This window comes from Heliconius melpomene, chromosome 3 (genome assembly GCF_056956725.1).
Source record: "Heliconius melpomene rosina isolate 202511_hmr_F chromosome 3, ASM5695672v1, whole genome shotgun sequence".
Taxonomy (NCBI): Eukaryota; Metazoa; Arthropoda; class Insecta; order Lepidoptera; family Nymphalidae; genus Heliconius; species Heliconius melpomene.
The window spans coordinates 10,108,056-10,125,750 of NC_140391.1; the positions used below are offsets into that span (position 1 = coordinate 10,108,056).

At 31.9% G+C, this 17,695-nt stretch overlaps 2 protein-coding genes across 5 annotated transcripts in view; one reads left to right on the forward strand and one right to left on the reverse strand.

The window, feature by feature from the left end:
• Positions 1-9,465, reverse strand: part of LOC146540162 (uncharacterized) — a 56,796-nt gene extending 47,331 nt beyond the window's left edge. Inside the window, exons 1-3 of the mRNA XM_085207377.1 lie at positions 9,313-9,465; positions 6,036-6,101; positions 4,906-4,972 (exon numbers count right to left, since the gene is read on the reverse strand). The gene's annotated coding sequence lies outside the window, so the exon portion shown is untranslated. The remainder of the gene's footprint in view (positions 1-4,905; positions 4,973-6,035; positions 6,102-9,312) is intronic.
• Positions 9,466-9,647: 182 nt separating this feature from the next.
• LOC146540163 (FAST kinase domain-containing protein 4) lies at positions 9,648-17,472 on the forward strand. Of its 4 annotated transcripts, none has more exons than XM_085207378.1 (11): positions 9,648-9,864; positions 10,070-10,238; positions 10,427-10,614; positions 11,262-11,489; positions 11,790-11,962; positions 13,587-13,812; positions 14,502-14,652; positions 15,070-15,300; positions 15,594-15,660; positions 16,010-16,115; positions 16,270-17,472. In XM_085207378.1, exons 2-11 carry the CDS (start codon positions 10,070-10,072, stop codon positions 16,393-16,395), a joined length of 1,665 nt encoding a protein of 554 aa, XP_085063504.1. In that variant the 5' UTR covers positions 9,648-9,864; the 3' UTR covers positions 16,396-17,472. The 4 variants fall into 4 exon arrangements, with proteins under 4 accessions (XP_085063504.1, XP_085063506.1, XP_085063507.1 ...); XM_085207380.1 differs by having other exon boundaries at positions 10,466-10,614; XM_085207381.1 differs by having other exon boundaries at positions 9,741-9,864; positions 9,991-10,238; positions 10,466-10,614.
• The last annotated feature ends 223 nt before the right edge of the window (positions 17,473-17,695 follow it).

Here is a 17,695-nt window from a genome sequence, read left to right on the forward strand (position 1 = left end):
TGCCCGCGCATGCCGCCAACGCGAAATCCTACCTCATACCTGCAATATACGGCACTGTTTCCATTGTCGCAGTGACGCCCGCCAATCGATTTGGGTTCGAATCTACAACGGTGTATGAGGGAACGAGCTCATTAAAATAACCTTTATATATAGGTAATAAAGTGGATTATTGTTTGTATCGCGTTTCAGCGTGAAAAGTAAGGGATGAGGTGAGCCCGCCGTGCTGAATGGATGTATTAGCGATAGAGGGCGTTGTTTGATGTGGCGGTCTGGTACCGCGGCTTTCATTTAAAAGCACTTTGTTATACGTCAATATAAGAATCCCGCATACAGCTGTTATGAATAACAATAAATGCGATAACGTTTCTTTTATGTCGTTCATTTATAATTTTATATGATAGCTGCCTTCTGATACCCTCAAGGTTAATATATCTGAAAAAACCAATATGACGAACATTTATTTTGTTGTGTATGACGTCGAAAATATATAATATTAATCCGCGTTCAGTTTTACTATTCTATAACTTAAAAAAATATCCATTTAGTTTTTTTTATCATATTTTCAATAATTACAAAACAGGAAGTAAGTGCAATATTTAGCAAAATAAAAAAGGCAAAGCCTGCATTAGCCTCGCTGCAGACGCCACGTGGGCGGCGGACGACATACGACTGAATCGATACGATGCAGTGTTGGCTCATCTACTCTCATTCTGCTATTGACCTTCCTTGTTTAATCTAATCTATGAGCCAGATTTCTTATTTGTTGGCAAACGTGTATTGGCTTTTTTAAGGTAAGCATATTAGGCTAAAGGAACATATTGTTAAGATTCCGTTGATGCTAATGGCGGCCACGACTCGCTGACCGTACTGTACTTCTACTTAGTACTAAGATGTAGTAATATCTTCTCGATTGCCTTATTACATAATTTAGAAGCTAAATCACGTACAGATATACATAGACAGATGGTAGAAAGATTACAGATGACGTCTTTGGACTGATACACTGGTACATACGTCACTTGGGTTGTATGAATAAGAGGTGAGTGAGACTAGTGGGTAGTGACTTCAAATCATGGAGGTTTCAGTTTTTTTATAGAACTTTAGTGTTTCGTTTCTGTTTTATAATTATAATAAATATTGCAATAAACAGATGATGAACGCTTATCTGTAGTAAATAACGCTCCGCAGAAGTAGTTTCAAATCCACACGAGAGAATACTTAAATTTAAAATATTAATAACTCACACTAGTGATTGAGTGGAAGTTAAGAATAATTTGTGCAGAGCAGACAATCTCATGCGTGATCAGACTCTTCCTGTCAATTTAAAAATACAGGCTTTGCATGCAAACAAAAATTAAATATTTTAGATATTACTACGAAAGCTCTCTTCTACTATTTTTAGCTTTTAACATAGTAAAGATATAATTTATAAAGATGTCGAGCAGACAATACGTCCGCCATTTCTTTATTGGTCTAGACTACTCTATAAAATTGCACGCAAACCCATTCACGAATGCTAGTGTTGCCTTATAAGTCACTGTCTAAATAGGATAGTATAGATTCGAGACACGTACTGCTGAGGATATTGTGTTTAAAGAATACAAATCGATTGAAAATATTAGTGCGGAAGTATATTATTGTTGTGAGAGGTGTGCGATATATTAAATTATTATGAATATTATATTATAATCAAGTGTTTGTTTGGTTGAACACGCTAATCTCAGGAATGAAATTTCAATTTCAAAATATATTTTTGTCTTGGATACTTTACTTTGCGAGGAAGACTATAAGGATAGATTACATAAAGTTAATCGTTTTACGAAAAAAGTTAATAAAAATCTTTTTTCTTTACGTTTACAACGAAACATTGACACACTGTGCCAATGTAATGTCTCCAACATTACAATCAGACGAAAGGCGATGAATGGAGTGTACACAAAATTTTCTCTGCCTTCCCACAAAAAAGCTGAAAAACCAAAAATTTTATATTTCAAAACCTACAAAGACAGAATATAAAACATAACTAACAGTAAAAGTCGAGGCAAACAGCAACTTCGATCAGAAAGCTCATCAGACAGTAATCGACTCGTTAATTTTTCAGATACGACTTCAAAGCTCTCTACCTCGCGCCACGAAAACTTTAATTAGTCACTTCTTTCCTTTTACGATATTACTGAAAGGAAACTTTTATAAATCAAACGGAAGCACTGGCTTCAAGCTCATTTTATTGTAATTGATGAATGTTACGTAGGTATCTGTATATCTTATCTGTATATAGCTTATTTTTTTATTGTATATTTCTAAGATAAAATGCGAACTAGATATCTTTATATATATTTATATATTATATTTAAGAAGAGCAGTAGCTCTGGAAGAATTATGTTGTTTATTTATAAACATCATCAACATAATATTTATTATATTATATTAGTTTTCAGTCAAGACACTTCATCCTCAACTTTCCGCCGGAATCCAATCCAATTTCATGTGAATGGCGGAATTCAACGGCGCGATATTCTTACTAGAGCAATGAAATGAAAATCAAACCTTCTATCATCGTTCAATCTACAATCAGGCTCTGCCCCACTGCACTACAATGGTCCTATTAAAAATAATTAATAAATCCATAAATAATATCAACATTTGAAACATGTTCAAAGCAGCGGCGCGGGCAGTCACGCTAACAACGCTTGGATAAGCAGTGTGCGCGACAGCGACACCTCTCACACGTGAATTGACCTATAGAGTATATAATATACATAGCCCTGCAACGTGAACCATCGATCCCGAATAACACGCTTTATGGTTATAGCAGCATTACATAATACTTTTTAGTAAACATGTCAAAATTTGAACACAACGGGATTTGAACCCGCTCCTCTTGGAAACGTTAAAAGCACATAGTATGTTAACGTCGTACAAGTTTTGGATTTTTATAGTTTTAAGAAAAAAGTGTTATTGTGAAGGTAATGTTATAAATAACTAACCACTAAAAAGCGACGAAGATGTATTGAATGGCGGAACTCAACGCCAAAATATTATTAATACCACATATCTTTACTTTCAAATAATAACTATCAATATTCTTAATTTAAATTACAATAAAATCAATTAAGTAAGCCGACACCAGCACGTGTAGACGCTGATCAGTTCTAAAAGCGCCCTCAAGGACCCTCGGCCACGTGACCCGATTACAACGTTATATATATAACCTACCTACACCGGAGAGTGGGATTCTCGCCACTTATTTTGTCAATTTGGGGGTAGTTTTATGTAATTGCTAAGGCTTCGTACGTGATTAGACTTTCGAGTGTAAAATAATATTGAGATCCTGTAGGTCATTAACATACTCACTACGTATAACGTATAGCCCATATATATATTTATTTTACTAAAATAAAATACAATGTAAACAATGTAGTGGCAGCAAATAGCTTGGTTATACATAGCATGTCTTTAAGTGTATAGAATGTGGAGAATGTAGTAATTTTTCAGTAAAATGTGTTATCATTTTTATCATGCCTATTCGGCTTGATAAAGAGTATGTACGTAAAAGGATAATTAAAAAATATATTAAGTCATTTATCCCAGGAGTTTTTATTAGCAAGAAGATAATTTCCACAAATATTTTAATCCTTGCAAACACATTTCTATTACTTCAGAGACCTTAATCCCAAATTCCTGAAGTTAATCTCCGTAGGGTACCCGAGGGATTCCATATTGCTACAATATTAGATTACACCTCCCCTGTATTGCGTTCTGGGTTGTTATGGCTACGGGCAAGTTACCCCTGTTGCGTCGTGAGGCAGAAGTGCATCTTTACTTTTATTCTGGTTTTAGCTTTGTGCCAAGATAAAAATATTAGTGTTGATTCACTTTGTTTTTTTTTTTGTAAGAGTCAAAGCTGTTTACATAGTTTACTAAAGTAATGTGTGAAACATGTCGCGTTTTTAAATGTCAGAGATAATTCTGGCCGCAAATACAGTAGGTTACGATTACCATGATGTCATATACCTATAAACCTTCCTCGATAGATGGACTATACATCACAAAAAAAAAATAACCAGAAGTTTTTCAGACTAAGCCGTTCACCCAACTAAACTCATCAGATTCATAATATTAGTAGAGAAGCATATGTTTATAATATTCTCAAGTTGAAAATTGTGAAAATTGTGCGAATTTAGTGCTTACGGTACATTTATCTCGCTGAGTTTAGAATAATTTTTCTCTTCTCGACCGTATAAAATAACTGATAAATGAATAAATACACGTTATCCGTTTATGCTAGGATTAATAAATCAATAAGGACGTCTGAACAAACAATAGCCTGTTCACATATCCCACACAAGTCTAGCGCTCTTTACTGCAGTACAGGCACCCTCGCGATTGTTTGAAACCACTTGTCGATTGTTAACGGGGCATAAGAATAAAGACATTATATTGATAAATGTTAGCATAATACTACTTTTTTTACAACTTTCTACTTTCATACTTTGAACCAAAACACAAAGAATATTTTAAGCCTAGACAAAAATAAGCTCCTAAGGATGTGACATGTTAAGATGCCTTCACAAGGACACTCCTTAGCCTGTCTTACATTTAACAATCTCAACACTTCAAGTTTCTCACGCGAGATTGTCCTAAGAATTTCACTAAAATCTTTATACGTTTGTTATTTTTACACTTTCTGTTAAATATGTAGGTATAAATGGGTAAATTTTAATTGTAATTGACAATTAAATATATAGCAATAAATATTTTCTTGTAAAACTCACAATTAATTGTTAATTATGATTTCCGCAGAAATAAATGATCAATAATTACTTGTATTGTGATTTGAATTGTAATTGGAATTAAATATGGCCAATTTTAATTAAAATTAGGCGAACTTTGGTAGGTACTAACCTTTTAGTGCAAGTCGTCTGGTGATCCATTGGCCCTCCAGTGATGTGAAATCTCGAGATGCGTCTAACTGTAAATAAATTTTATGTTATTGCGTTGAAAATAATTATTAATTTTCGGCAGAACGTGGGGAAGGTCTGACTCCATTGAATTGTGTCAGAACTCCGCCGCGATTTGCCTGGACACCAGAGCGAAGTAACGTAAATATTAATTTAAATAAATATTTATATATAACTTCGAGTGGTGATCCCACAATCGTTGTGTTACATACTTGTCGCTGCGCCTCGACGGCCTCGACTCAAGTTATTAATATAAAAAAAATATCAATATAGCCTATCCATCTCTACCCCGCGTAGGATAAAGCGTGAAGTTAAGTTAATTTAAGTCATAGACTATCCATCCGTTCACGGTGAAAACAATATGATAAACCTTACCTCGAGGAAATTTCATTCAGATTGCAGAATAAGAATATAAAATATAGCCCTAAGCTGTACATAAATCTAGACTTAAGCTAGCGAGGGTAATGCCTCAAGCGTTTATCCACACTCAGACGGCTCATCGCTATTTTGCAAAATGGAGATTTTTGCGAGTGGATGGAAAAAAATTAAACATATCATAAATTAAGCATAAATAAGTAGGTACTAACAGAAATGCACAGTGAAATATTTAAATGTGACTAAAATATGGATAAATACTAATATTACTACTGTAGAATTACATTTGACTGTTGTGGTGCAGTGGGACAGTTCTAGGTTCGATTCTCACTCAGCGAAAGGTATACCAATGAAAATAAATTAAATATTATATATCCGTACCTATGAAGTCCGGCGTTAAGTTTCACAATACGCAATGTCTCGAAAAACGTTTTTTTTGGGTTTTTGGGCGAAACCCAACATGGGACTTTTTTATCCGGAACAGGAGAATGGTTATTTATTTAAATACAAGTATTTCCGTAATGAGAAATAAAAAAACGGCTTCTTTTATTAATTATAGTTTCCATTCAAATATTTTAAACCTTTTTTTTTAATATTCAGAATAAAATCAGAGAGGTGATAAAATATACACGGAATTAGAACCTGCACTTACTGATATTATATAGTCATTATAATGAAAGTTTATTAATATTATTTTACCTATTTCCTTGGGAGGGGGCGCGGAGCGGGGCCGACTCAAGTCGCACCAACGCCATCTGCCCCCGCCTGGTGATGAAAGAAAAAAATATAAATATACATTTAATAAACACACAGGAACAAGGATCTAAAATTAAAGTTAGACTTTCAAAAAATTTAACAAACAAAATGTTTAATTTTTTGAAAGTCTAATAGTTTACCACTAGTTAGTTAGTACTGCCTCACATCACATCTCAGCAGAACTTTTTAAAATATTTTTTTTGCACTTGACTTTGCCTTTATTGAATGAGCTAGAATAAATTTCATATTTTCCCGTTCACAGGTTAAGAACCTAGAGATAAACACAGATTACTAAAAAAGCAGCTTTTCTACATATAGGATATGGCTTTGATTACCATGACCAAGAAGTAATTCATTCACAAGTATGGGAATCGAACCCACAACCATTGCATTCACAGCCACACAGTCGTCGTGGCGCAGCGGCACAGCAATAGAATAGAAATAGTATTTCTACATAATTTTTACATAATTTTTTATATGGACTAAATTAGCTGATAACCATCTATTCTCAGCCTTATCGATTTTCTAAACGTAGTATGATAAATTACTTAGCAATGATATCGTTAAAAAATCTTTCAAATTCTAGAGCTATTTTGCGAAAGTTACAGAAATACCGATAATTTCCCAAGATAATGTCTTTTTATTTAGGTTTTATAGCCTTGTTTCATGAATACATTCTCTTTTCTCTTAAAGGTATTTTACTAACAAAATTTATATTGACTATAGCTTTTACCTACGGCTTCGTCCGCGTGATCACATGGAAATAACGGAGAGTTGTGCATGACATGCCACATGTCACACAGTGCCTAACGTAACTTTGACTGTAGGTATAGTGGGTTATGGAGCAATAATTAACTTTATATAATAATATAGCCTGGTGGATTTGGATTATCCATCACGAAGTTACGATACAATGTTAAGTAAAAAAACTATATGTTTTTGTTTACCTTTTTTTGGCTTCCTGCTGTGACCCGCATGTGGCAGGGTTAGAAAAAGCGAACCTATTGTTAAGACACTTTATTTTCCACATTACGACCAATTGTCCAGACAACAGTTAGTGACAGCACTCTTCCCCGCGCTATGTCTTGCTACCAGAGCGAGGAAATAAAAAATATATCTATGCGCGCATCATTCTTTTATTAACTGAATTCTATCAATATGTCTACCGCTGTGCCGTCATCAACGGCCAAGTGACAAAATATTCTCAAAAATGTCGTGTAAAACATAAACCTAACCTATTACATTATATTATAGTAAAGAAAAAAATCTCCATATACTTAAGTAAAGCTTACTAGCATAATGGTAAATATAGCAATTATACTTATTATAATTCTATTTTGTGCTACAACAGGAAAATGCTGTTTGTAATAGTATTGTTTGTTACTAATTATCTTATACATTGCTTCATCACCATACGTCGAAGAGATACGAAAATAAACTTAAATTGTAAGAAAGATGTATTTCCGTTGCTATGAAACCGATGCGGCGTGACTAATTAAATGTTTTCGTTGATGAAGATGAAAGGCACACTGATAAGACGTTTTTAGTTTTTATATATTACATTATATAACAAAGTGGAATAACAAATTTTATAGTAAAAATAATTTCTGGGCTGCCAAAGTATCTTTTTGCTTTCAACGTAATTATATACTATCAATAAAATTTTCACATTTTGTAGTGAAATAACCAATAATTGCATATGACATGTATATTGTACAGATAGTAGGACAATACAAGTCAAGAAGAATTTTCAGTTTGTTCCTGAGATAAGTGCAATCAACAAAACCAACTCTGGAGTTACATTATAATAGAATAGATATCTGCATATCATTCAAGTATATATTATTCTTCTTTCATTGTGGTTAAAGAAAGAAAACATATATTATAGAAATTATAATTCATGAATAGTTTAAAAAGACAATTTAAACCATAAATAAAAACAAGCAAAGCTTAGTAATTCAATTGTGGTAAGGACAATTGGATTACAATTTAACCTTTTATGAAGGTGTTAGTCCAATTAGATTTGCATAAAAAAAATTTCACCTGAAGTGTCTTAAGTTTCTTTGTCTACAAAATGCTGAATATATTGAATAATTAATATTCTTTATTTTTATATATTGAAAAAATAAAACAGAACAAATTTTAAGATGGGAAGTTGAAATTTACTTATTAATTAAGTACTAAAATTAGAAATATGAAAAACTTTGTGTAATTGGACTATCTGACTATTATGTAAGGTTACAGGTATTTGACTCTAATATAGCAGTACCAGTAACTACAGGTTACAAGATCTTGGCCTGTCATCTTTGCATGTCAACTATCACCAATTCCTTTCTAGAATCTACTTCGAAGACACCACTAGTAATTTTGAATTTGGTATTGGTGTGGAGTTAAGAGAGCGGATTTTAATGTTAAGAGTACTAATCTCAGGAACTATTGATTCATATTGAAAAATTCTTTATGTCATTGATAGTCTAGTTATTGATCATACTATAGGCTATATTAAATCAGATTAATTGTTACGATGTAACCATCTGTACCTGTGATCAAAGCTCCCTTGGGTAATTAGAATTTGTTATGTGTTGTACATAACTATTAGTAGCTTTCATTTGAACACATTATGTGTACACATATTATTGACGTAGTATTGTTAATTCATATGCAACATATTTTTTTTTTTATTATTTATATTGTAACAAATGGTTTTAAAATTATTCAAAAGATTAACAGTTTATGACACTATAATAGCCGGGTATTGTTTTATACTAGCAGATCCGGGTATTGTTTTATACTAGCAGATCAACTTATTTTTTCAACTTTTTCTCTGGTATTTGGTCTCAAGGATACTTTTAGGTTCTATTTTTAGAATAGAGTTACAAACATAACGATATTCTTAATAACGCAAAAGAGAATAGATAAGATCCGTTTGGTCTTGTAATTACGAGAATGATTTATCAATAAGGTGAAGGTAGATTCTTATTTATTTTATATAGCTATAGCCGCGCAACGATTATAATTTTACATAACTATTTGTTAAAGAATAATCTTCTAAGACTGTATTAATATTTCCTAAGTCTTATCAAACATTCCATCGCATTTTATACTAGAAGTTTGTTAAAACTTCGTTAAAAATTTAACAGCAGCAGCACTTAAAATGTTTTTGTTTGACATATTATTAGTGAAATCTTATTATTTTTACTATAGAACAAAGAATACTTACCATTTTATGGATAATTAGATTATTTTCACTTTTATTTTGTCTAAATCATTGAATAATTTAAAAAAATCACAACAAATCTCCCACCTACGACCGCTTGCAATTTCTTTCGGGAGCACAGATTAAATTTAAGTTAAGGTTTTACTTGGATCTGCAAGTGCAAACGCAAAGGATATTAAAAAAAATATTGTCAAGTGCCAACCTCAAGAAAATTAAACGTTTCAAGTACTTGTAACACGTTACGGTTAATCTAAGATATAGAAATTAAAATTAAAATATAATATTGTTTATTATTAAAAAATAATGATAAATGTAAAAATGTACAATATTATATTTTTATTTTGTAGAAAGAGACACAAAAGATATATATTATAAGTGTCTTATACATGTTTTCTTTATAAAATTTATCATTACTCAAAAATTTCGTTTTGTTTTTGCTCTGACTTAAGGCCTTGATAAAACTGTCAAGTTCATAAAAATTTTGATTTAGTATATAAAATAAATGTATTTAGAAATATTTATTTCTAATAAATAATATATATATAAAACTACAAGGTACTATCATGTTACTTAATTATGATATTATATGTATTTTAATAACAATGTCATAGTTTAAACATTTAGTCGTGATGTAAGAAGGCAAATTTTGAGTTATTTATGTGGTTTTTACATTATTTACAGGAGAAAATGTCCTAAATTTATTAGGCATTTTATGACAACTTTCTTTGTCGGTAGATAATATCATCTCTTTTTGTTTAAGATGTTGAAATTTAGTGGTGTAGTCATTTGGAGGTTAGGATCACGAAGTACCTTAAGAAAATATTCAGCTCCTAGCGTAACAGTGTTTAAATCTGATAAAGGTGATTCATCAAGCAACATTACTGATAAAAATGTCGAAGCTACTACGTCAGGCATAAAGGAAAGTTCAAGTAAGTACATAATAAGTAAGGGTGTTACTAACTCCATGTTATTTGTTTAATTAATTGATTTATTATATAATATGTAATAGTAACATGAAGCATAATATAAACCTACAATTATTGCTTAGTACTTAATTTACAATTCAATTTTTTTTTTAAGATTTTTGTGATTTCTCTTATACATATATATTTTTAAGATTTAGTGGCTGCAGCATTTGCATCTTTAAATACTCCAGATGATGAGTACAAGAAGAAAGCCAGTCATAAATCTATAAAACAAAGCCGAACTCAGATCCTTGACAGTCAAATACTGAAAGCTAATGATGTAAATAGTTTATTAGTTGTAGCTGAAAATCCCATTGTATCCAGGAGGCATGCATTAAAGGTAATAACATATAAATATTAGTAAGTATATTGTGTAAAGCGAGTGATAAGAGAGGTAGGGGCAGAACTTGGTTAACCTTCGAAAACATAGTATCAAAGATACTAGAGGAAAATGTAAAAAGTATGAGGACCCCCTGGAGGGCATGTATGAAGAGGATGATGACAGTGGACGAGGCGAAAGTGATATGTAGAGACTGTAGCATTGGGTGATCTGTTTCCTCTGATTACCCCTCTAGGGATAAAATGTGAAGTGAGAAGTGTATGTATATATGTTTGTAAGAATATTAGTATTATTATAATGTAATAGTAGTAATAGTATGGATCACAGCTCTGACTGTAAGTGTGCCAAGTATGGGTTTATTTCCCACTCAGGGGAATCTCACATTATATCCTGCATACAACATAAATATAAGGATAGCCTAGTTACAAGCAACTCTATTTTCAGATTTATGCCATATATTCAATAAATTTCATGTTAAATAGCATGATTAGTAGCTGGCAGCAACATCATGCTTTGTTTTGCTAGAGTATATAAATAATTGTCACTTCTCAATGAGGATCAAATCCACAACAATTAGGATTTTCCTAAAGACATATACCATTTAAAAAGTACTTTAGTTTAGTTTAGTAAGCAACTTTTCTTTACAGATGGTATCTATACTATCAGAATGGTCGAGTAGTAATAAAGTTAAGATATCAGATTTTGAAAAAGACCCACGGTTTCTAAAACTTTGCCGCATTTTGGGCAAGAGTCCAGCCAACCATGCGATAAGTTCTTTGACAATGGCTGAAGACTTAGGTACGGTGTTGGGTATCACAGGAGATGATGAAGCTGCTAGATTGATAGCTAATTTATCACTAACACAAATGATCAAGGTATGCATAAATTAGCAACTAAAGTAGTTGAGGTAGTTATATTTTAGTTACTTTTTAAATATAAATTGTACACTGTTATAATAAGTGTAGTGGAGTATTTTTTAATTTGTTACAATACAGTAATGTACAGAAGATCTAAATCTAGGTTAAAAATTGTTGTAGAGAATTTTATAGAAACAAATTTTGATGAATTAATAGGAAACGATTTTTAACCCCTTCTGAACAACATTTTTTTATAGTACTACTCCAGAAATTTTAAAAGTCGTGTTTTTTTATTTATACTTATTTCCCATTCAATAGGTAATAAAGGCCCTCCAGCAAAAAGGTCGTCGTAGCACTCCTTTACTACGCGCCCTATCATTCAACATAACTAAACAGCCAGAAACCCTTGACTTGAAGAAATCAGCAGATTTACTATTCTCTATGGCGGCATTGAATTTCCCTGACCCAGTGTTATTGGATAGGATATCAAGGTACGATATTTTCTTGCGTGTTGTTGTGTTTCGCCATTCAACATGCAATGTCTTGAAAATTGAACGAAAAGTGGAAATAAAGAAAATGGTGATGGAGAATGATGTGTCTTAAAAATATTTAAAAAACAGCTTCTTCTCAGCCTACTTTTTGTACATATTTTTTAATAATTCATCTTTTGTATTATATCAGAGTAAGTAGAGAGTAATATTGTGCCAAAATAAATATATTATAAATCCTATATCTTATAAAACAGTCGCTTTTCGTGTCTGTCTGAACTTTCTAACTCTTCTTCTTCTAAACCACCCAACGGATTTTTATGCGGTTTTCACTATTAGGTCGAGTATTTCTCAGGGAAGGTTTATATATAGTTTATTATTTGTACATTCTTATGTAAATTAACATAAATACGATAAATATGTATAAAGTCCTACCCGTTGAGACACTTTCGCGCATGCGCTGCTCTAATGGTAAGTACTACATGAAAATAATGTTCTGGAGTATTGTTCCTCTTAATAAGATCTACAAAAAAGTCCGCGACAGCATATTCATATCTTTCAAGAATAACGTGTAGTGATCATATTTCTGTCTAAAAATAGTAATTTCAATATATTTTTTATTGTGAGGGATATTTTTCCATAATGGTATTAATCCTTATCCTTTAAAATACTTTATTAAATTTCTACGTTAAACGAAGATAAAATTTGCTTTTTACACTATTTCGAAATTGCGAATAGTTTTAGAGAAAAACGCATTTTATTATTGACACATCACGCCGTTCACACACAACTGTATCGAGTCGAGTTTCACTTATCCCTTACTCTCAGCATATAAATAAGTATATTAGTTACGTTGGCCATTTAATGTAGATCAAAACTGTCTTTTACTGTTTTTCATCTTAATAAGTACTTTAGAAGTTGTTACAATATCAAAAAATACCGCGCCCCGCGACGTTTTGCTTATACAAGCGCGTCCGCCGCGCCGCCTGCCTTATACGCATCGGTAGTTCAGTGGTAGAATGCCTGCCTGCCACGCGGGCGGCCCGGGTTCGATTCCTGGCCGATCCATTCTATTTAATTTTCCTCACAGGCAGCCACGTAGTGTTTGCTTTTCATCAGGGACAGAGTACCCTCTTCCACCCGGTGTCGCTGTAAAAGCCAATAGGGCTAACAACATTAACCACAAGCTCGGAAAAAAAACCCGCCTGCCTTTATAGCAACGAAGACTTAGATGCGTTTGCACGTATTGGATAATTGGAGTTGAATGTATTATTTCAGCGCGATATATTTGGCTTCTTATTTTTTTTAGTAGTTATTAGTAGGTAGGCTTTTGTTTATAATTTCTTCCGTTTAAAAATAATCATTTAACTATCTAAAAATAGTCATTTAAATATATTTTAATAAGTACTTGAAAAGGTTAGTAGCACACATTTAAAAGTGCTTTGCAAACATACATTATATAAATAATCCAGTAGTAAAAGCGGGCGAAGCTGCAAGAGGGTCGCTAGTATAATATATATTATGTATTATTAAACAATATTGTTGTTATTTGAATTTCTTGCCTTTTCTCAGTAGAATTGCTTTTCAAGGCTTTTTTATACTTATTTAATGAAATCTTTCTTTTCAGTGATGTCATGAACAACCTACCATCAAATGAAGATAAGCCAGCAGTAGTGAATTCAATCATAGTGTCTCTAGGTCTTCTTAAATATAGGAATGAAGCAGTTCTATCGTCTTTGATAGAATGGATAAATTCACACAGAGATGTCTGTAGACCTAGTGATATAGCTTCGGCGGTTGTTACTTTGGCTACGGTTGATTACTTGCCTGTACAAGCTGAATATTTATTGAAGGTATATGTTTTATATTTTAGGTGTTTTAAGTGTTTAGTGTTAGAGTGGCGAGTATTAGGGGAGGCCTATGTCCAGCAGTGGACGTTGAAAGGCTGATGGATGGATGGATGGATGGATACATAATATAATTATATTTTAAGTGTCTTTTTCAAATATGTATAGGTGGGAATAGCAAAAGAAATATTAATTGAAATGATGTTTGATGAAAATGATGTTTTATGTCTTTGTGTCTATAGTCTAATATTCGCCAATTTTAATATATAACTAGCTTAAAAGCAAATATTTTTGGCTGATTTTCCTAGTATTTTAGGTAAAAGCAATGTATTTTATTAATATGACTCATAAAATCTACTTTGAACCCATAGCCTTCTTTATACTCAATTCTTATTTACCAAAGTTCAAACATGAACTCTTATCTGCAATATAGTAAATATAATCAAAGCTATTTCATTGCGAAGGACAGTGGTCAGTCTACAATTATGTATGTTATATACTTCTCAACACTATACAGTTTCACTAAATCTGTCATCATGCCTATTAAGAATACAAAGCGCGGCGTTGAGTTCCCCCACTCAAAAGATAATGCCTTGAAAAGACGTAGTGCGTGAGAAACAGAGTATCTTAACTCTTTAACACTAGGTTTCCCAATGGACATGTGGAAGCTAAAATATAAAAATATATAATTTCAGGCAGCACTAACGCTTAAAGAGGATGAATTGGTTAAAGCATCTTCATGGTTGGACCTGGTCTTCTCACTCCTTATATTAGACAAAGCGGAAAAACACCATTTAATATCGACTTTGCAGCCAGAGTTTATTGATAAACTGTTATCTTCTGGTGGTGAGTGATTTTAGATCTTATTGCAATGAGTTTAGGATTATTTTTAGATTGAATATATCTTTTAAAAAATGTAAAGTCAATTAATTCAATTTATTAGTTAATGTCAATTTATTAGTTTTCGGACTTATAATCAAATATTTGATATCAAATGATTAAACCAATGTTTCTAATCATTATAAATTTGCAAAAAAATAATTAAAAATGCCCAAATTTTATAAGTAACAAATAATAAATAACGATCATACTGATAATTTTAAAAAGTAATAAAATATATTTTTCTTTAATATATTTTGCGATCTAGGTTCCAGTTTTATAACGTATAAAGTACTCAACGTTTTTAATAATAATTTAAAAAAATAACCGACTTCTTTACCGTAGTAATTTTATTAACTTACAAATTGTAATATTCTTTGACAGAAATCCCTATACCATCACGTCGTAAACTAATGGCGATAGACGCGTACGTAGGGCTCAAGTTCCCATCGAACGTGCCTCGCCTCGCTGAAGACATTTCAGTGGGTGTTCCCATTGTGTATACAAAGGAAAAGGCGCTATATGTACAAAGTATTATGGACACGTTCAAGAGCTTAGTGTCGTCGGAGAATTTTCTTAAAAAGGAATGTCAGTCGGGCATGGGATTTCTTTATGGTATGTTTTTATGTAATTTTTAAGAGAATTGACTGTAAACGTGACAGTTGTGGATTCGATTTCCATTTAGACATTCCAAAACGAGTGTCGCGGGACGACGAAGCGGGTAAAAAGACAAGGTTTAGTTGAGTTCCACCACTCAAAACTCAATGTATCGAAAATTTTAACACTAGGTTCCCTCTGCCTACCCTGCTATATGTTTTTTTAATTTTAGGATGATTTATTTTATTTTAATGTGATGTTCGAGTAATAGGTATTTGCGTTTTCTATAATTAAGTGTATTTACTTCGTAGATGCGGAATTTGCAGTGGATTCAAAATGTCACCCGGTACCTTTAGATAAGGCGAAAGGCAGAAATGAGTGAGTTATCTTATTTATTCCTTATTATAATTAAATATACCAAGTTTAATTATTTCTTTATTTCCTTGATGCCGTCTTGTCGCGTGTGACTGCAAACGCGACGGTTGTGCCTTCGACTGAGTGAGTGCGAAATATTTAATATTTTCATTTTCTCGCGCAAGGCAAAGCAAGGCGTTAAGTTCCACAATTCCACGTCAAAGTAGGGAAAGGAGTGTAAAACACCAAATTTCCTCTGCCTACCTTGCTATAAACGGAACAGCATAATGGTCGCAATCAAGTGGATAACTGTCCAATAAATTATTGTGTTTTTTTATAATTTAATATATTAAGTTTCATTATTCTATTTCAGTATACACAGAATAGCAGTATTAGGTTTAGACTACCATGACTTGACAAGAAAGGAACCGGTACCTCTCGGTGCAAACAAATTGTATAATAAGTTGTTGCAATTGAAGGTAAATACTTTATTATAGCCTTTTTAAATATGTAATTAGTCACTTTAAATGAAAAATATTTTTCAATATTTTTTGTAATTTTAATTTTAATATTTTTATTTAATTTTAATATTTGTAAATATTCATATTTGATAATGAACTTTTTCTTTTCCAGGGTTTCAAAGTACTGCAAATTCCATACACAGAGTTCAATCCAAAAGACAAATTAGTGACAAGGGTACAGTATATTGAGACGAGATTAAAGGAAGTTGTCAGTCAAAAGCCAGATATTGTCAGCTAGGTTTTATATTATATTATAATTAGTAAATTATTTTATTTTTATTTGTATCTGTTTCCTTTTTATTGACTGTACTGTTGTGTAACCTTAATGTCACCTTAAAATGTAAGTGGTCTAACTTAAAATTAACAATTTGTAATTATTACATTTTGCTGTATATAATATGTGGGGATAAGATTGCTGGTGTGGCAACATCGTACTGATCCAATTGCTGGTTATTTAGGAATAATGGTATACGTTTATAAACGAAACAACGTAATTTCACAACACTTCTATAAATTCTATTATTAAAGCAACAAAATAAGGTGCGAATTTAGTCCTCCATGAACTATTTTATATCATGATATTAAAAAAAATCTTGATTCAGTTATTTAATTAAAATAATCAACTGCTTCCTCTTTTTACAATAATTTCGACAGTTCATACATTTAAACAGTTCGCGAGGCGTGAAATGAGATTTGCATTTGTATCTCTAAAAATACTGTTATTTGTTTATTAATAAATTATATATATACTCATTACCTATACCGATTAATTTTGTTTTCCTAGCAATTAAAATCTTTAATAAAAAGGTAGGATGGAGAACGATGTATCTTAACACTAGGTTCCCTACCCTGTTGTATGCGGTGGGATGCAATGTTAAGCTAAAAAAAATTTTACTTCATAATTGAGTAAAAGTTACTATTGAGTAGGTAGATACTTAATTTTATAATTACAATAAAGATATTATCATTACACCAATTAAAACAATAATAATTAAAACAATAATCACAGACACAGATTAATTAAATTAGCGCCATCTTCGCTTAATTTATACAGAAACATTTTGTAATATTATATGCAACATATTTTTATTAAAATTTGTCGCAATAAAAATGGCTGTCGCTGATAATAGTTTAGTTATTATTTGAAATGTTTTAATATTTTGTTATTGTTACTTAGAATAGGGCTTCTTAATTTTTATTTATCATAGTTACCTAAAATCATTTTGAAATGGTTTCTAATTATACTGATCCTTAGACTTCTGAGATTACTGTAATATACAATATTTCACGTCGATGTAATTAATTGTTGCATATACCCTTAGCGCGCACTGGTGACTTTTGTCACGGTGACAATAAACTTTTTGTCACTGACATGTCACCATACTTTTCGCCACTGCGCGCACTTGCGATGACAGTGACGAAATTTTTTACATTTGATAAAATGGATCTCGAAGAGATGGTTGTCTGTGCACTTATATTAAGAAATAGAAAAAAAAGCAAATGTAGAAAATATTGGCTTTTAACTTTTCATTTGTCAT